Raw genomic sequence first — 3757 nt, 5'->3', positions numbered from 1 at the left:
GCGCCATTTTTCTCGCGGGAATGGAAAGAAACAGACACATGCACATGATAAAAACCGAAAGCACATACCAGAGTTTACTGGAATAAGTATGTGTTTTCAGTTGCCTGTACAATAGACAAGCAGAAATGCTCCAAATTTCATCAAATTCGAGTTCCAACACAAGTTATATAAGTACAACTAAAAAGGATTACAAGTGGATCCCCACCTCAATAATAGCATAGCACTACAGCATTACGGCACATAGCTGGTCGACCAACTCAAATAAATAAAGAGAAAGCAAGCTTAATGAAACCCATAAATAACTCATAATAGGAAACACGCACGGAGCTCTAGAGAGACTAGATAGCTGGTATGCTGTTACAAATCGGCGAAGTTTGTGCCTCGTCATCACTAGTAGCAGCAACATTTCTTTTGGCAGTGTATTTTCCATACGCGTACCTTGAGCAGTTTATCAGAAACATCACACCTAAAACACATCCATTGATGATGAATAGACCTTTGAAGTTTCGTGAACTGAGGCGTGAGAAGCTTGTGTCTGCAGTGCCATAATCCAGTGACAGAATCCGATCCCCAAACCATTTCCTCTCGATATCAGAACCTTCAGACCCTTCTATTAAATTCAGCATGGCATTGGAAAGATCCTCCACCAATGGAGAGCCTTTAGGGAAAGCCTGCAAATGGGTGTAATATGTTATTAGGGGACGATAAGTTACGACCCTGCAAAACTTGATCACAAGGTTCAAGGAACTTACAAAACCAAAGCCGACTGTCCTGTCAATTGGACCAACTTTTTGGAACTCTTTTCCGTGTTGCGAGAGGAAAGAATTTATGTATGGTGTCTCATCGAAGATGGCAGATACCCCTCCTCTCTTAGATCCCTTCCTCAATACGTCTGCATATTCCTCCTGAGTGCTTAAGGCCTTTAACTTGCGCTCCTCAAAATGGAGCGTCCTCAGCATTGAGTGCACAAATGATCCGTTCTGGTATCCAACATAGTTACCATTGTGCAAAAGTTGGATTGGGTCAGTCACTGAAGCTTGGAGCCTATTTGCTGTTAACATTGACGACAAGCTTGCCGTGTAGCTCTGCACTATAACTAGCATTACAAAGCACCATGACACCACGGTCACTTTTGACTGAAGGCTTTTGAACTTTCGATCTGTCACAGAATTATGAATTACATTGATAGAAATGACGTTATCAGTGAACTGTGGTACAAATCTATGCAGAGTTCATGATTTTGCATTGAAGAAGGATTATTGTAAGTACTTACCATGTGTAGAAGTGACAATGGAGAATGCAAAGTAAACATAAGTGTTGAGTTGTTTCCATCTGGAACCCTTGGCTTGATCATTTGTAGGCTTCTCAATCATACATACAACTATGCTAGTGAATACCATAAACATTGCCATAGCAACCCAAAGGTCAGTCGTTAGTGGCTTTAAGAAGATCCACATTGTTGGTTCATCCTCATCTTTCCTAGCTAGGACAAGCATCGACACACCAGACTCTGTGTATGGCACTGTGAAGTCCACATACCTAGTCCGATTGGCAATAATTGTCACATCACCCACTGCTCCATCATATGTCTACCACCACAGCATGAAATCAATACAAATTAGTCAATAACATGAATAATATTTGGAATTCAAAGGCAAGGAAATTAGTTGGTTAAGGTTATAAAATAATCCGCGCTAACCTTGAAGTAAACCTGTGATACCAGGTTATCATATGAATTTGCACAATCGTAGGGCATGTACTTGAAGGGTAGTGCATATGGTAGTTTCTTCACAGCAGCCTCAAAGACATCAATGCAGTAGCCAGTGACAATTTGTGTACTAGAGTTAGGATTCTGGACATTCACAAAAAACTTAAAATCCCGTCTCACTGGCACAGCAATCTCCAGTATCTTGCCATTTACTGGGAAGTCCCAACCTCTGGGCACTGTTATTGAATCACCTGGCCAAATGACAGCTCTCAGGACTTGACCAGCTCTTGTCTTATATCTAGCTTGTCCTGGTCTAGTGCTAGAGTTGAGAAAAAGTGATAGTCCATAACCAGGGCTCCAAAACCCAATGCGTCTAATTTTCTCTTCAATCACATTGACGATTTCATATGGTGGAACGGGCAAATGCCTATCAATAAACCTGAATCTCCCAGCTAATCCACTAAACTCCCCACCCATTATGGATGTTAGAAAATCGGAGCCGACACGAGATGGTTGCAGATCATCTACTAACTTGCCCATATAACTTGTAGCAGATCCTCGGTTTAAGGATTTGGACCTCTTGGATTTCTCTATTGCGAATGCAATTGCCCATACCACATCATATGCCCAATATTGGAACATGGTCGGTTTTGCCATCCTAACATCAGAACCTTGATGGTATTTGGTTCTGTATAGAGTGACAAACCGATCCACGAAACCAGTAATCCTTGTGGACTTTACTATATATGGCCGGAAACCAACAACACCCAGCATGGTTTCAATGGTATGTTGTGGAAGCACATCAAGGGCAATGCTAATATCGTCCGTGACAATCCAGACATACCCTTCAGTCAGCATACCAATTGCCGAAGCCCGAGAAAATAAGTGGGAAGCATCGGCTGGCAACATATGGACGATGAAGACACGTGTCTGCATGGTCATGAGCTTGTATAGTTCAGCATCAATGCGATCATCAAGGGAAGAAGTAGGGATGGCAGAACGGTTAATGACATGGACATCAACAGCTTCAAGGGCGTCAGTTAAGGAAGGGAGAATGCCAACACCATAGTTGTTGTCCTCATAGACAAGAACAACATTTTTCCATCCATAGGACTTAACAAAGGCGGAAACTGAAGCTGCTTGGAAGGAGCTCTTGACACAAGCACGAAGGAAGTGTGGGGCGTGATATTGAGTAACTGTATCACCTGTTGCAGAGGAAGTGATGATGGGAACCTTTGTCTTATTTGCTAGGTAGGTCAAGAATTCCGCTTGTAAAGTGTTCTGCGGACCGATAACAACCCCAACCTTTTTTATGTTGATGAGATCCATTGCTGTAATACAAAATGATGATCAACTTAGTTCAAAAAAGCATTCATCACATCTGGCATGTGTAGTAAAAATAAAGTAAAACCATACACTTCAGAAAATATGTGAAATCAATGTGTTTTCTAGAGGTTTGACTCTACTTGGCTTCTCGTATGCTAGAAATTAACAGTCAATGATAACATGCACATGACATAGACCGGTATATTTTTCCAGGTTTACTACTTGTATTTCCGGTTAATTAAAATTGGTTCTGGAGCTTTGCCTTAGAAGAACTGTAATTAAGCAAAATACGATCAATGATCAAATGACATCTCTTTATAATTGTATAACATAACCATACTAAGAACACATTCATCATGAATAAATTTGTGTATAGTCTGCCCGTTTGCCTGGATGCGCCTTCCTGGGATGACCGTTTGGCCACTGGCCACCCAAAAGAGGAAGAAACAACGGAAGCCAAACAAGGGAGCTTGCCGGAATGCATGGAACTTTTTTTGATGAAATGTAGAATCGGATAAAGTTTACGATGAGACAGCACCCAACTCGCAGATCTGGAGGTCCTTGAGGAGGCAGATATTTCTGTTAGCAGTGGGGACGAAGCTCCAATGCGGCAGCGATGAGCAAGAATAAGATTTGCGCTGGCGGCGGCGGCGATGAGCGAATGTGGGCTTCAGAGAAGAAAAGGGGATATGGGATTTGAGGATAACTGATCTAACAACTCTG

General features: G+C 42.0%; 1 protein-coding gene across 1 annotated transcript; it reads right to left on the bottom strand.

Annotated features, from left to right (window-relative positions):
* Positions 1-338: 338 nt before the first annotated feature.
* LOC119323034 (glutamate receptor 2.7-like) lies at positions 339-3037 on the bottom strand. Its single transcript, XM_037596600.1, has 4 exons — positions 1700-3037; positions 1274-1589; positions 753-1159; positions 339-671 (listed from the first exon to the last, which is right to left on the bottom strand). Exons 1-4 carry the CDS (start codon positions 3035-3037, stop codon positions 339-341), a joined length of 2394 nt encoding a protein of 797 aa, XP_037452497.1.
* Between the last annotated feature and the right edge of the window lie 720 nt (positions 3038-3757).

The sequence above is a fragment of the Triticum dicoccoides genome, chromosome 6B (assembly GCF_002162155.2).
Source record: "Triticum dicoccoides isolate Atlit2015 ecotype Zavitan chromosome 6B, WEW_v2.0, whole genome shotgun sequence".
Lineage (NCBI taxonomy): Eukaryota > Viridiplantae > Streptophyta > Magnoliopsida > Poales > Poaceae > Triticum > Triticum dicoccoides.
This window is presented reverse-complemented; position numbering and strand designations above follow the sequence as displayed.

Coding starts and splice junctions, on each gene's coding strand:
- LOC119323034 (XM_037596600.1), bottom strand. CDS start 3,037: ATGGATCTCATCAACATAAAAAAGGTTGGGGTTGTTATCGGTCCGCAG. Junction 1,590..1,699: donor TATCACAGGTTTACTTCAAG/GTTAGCGCGGAT, acceptor CTGTGGTGGTAG/ACATATGATGGAGCAGTGGG. Junction 672..752: donor GGACAGTCGGCTTTGGTTTT/GTAAGTTCCTTG, acceptor ACCCATTTGCAG/GCTTTCCCTAAAGGCTCTCC.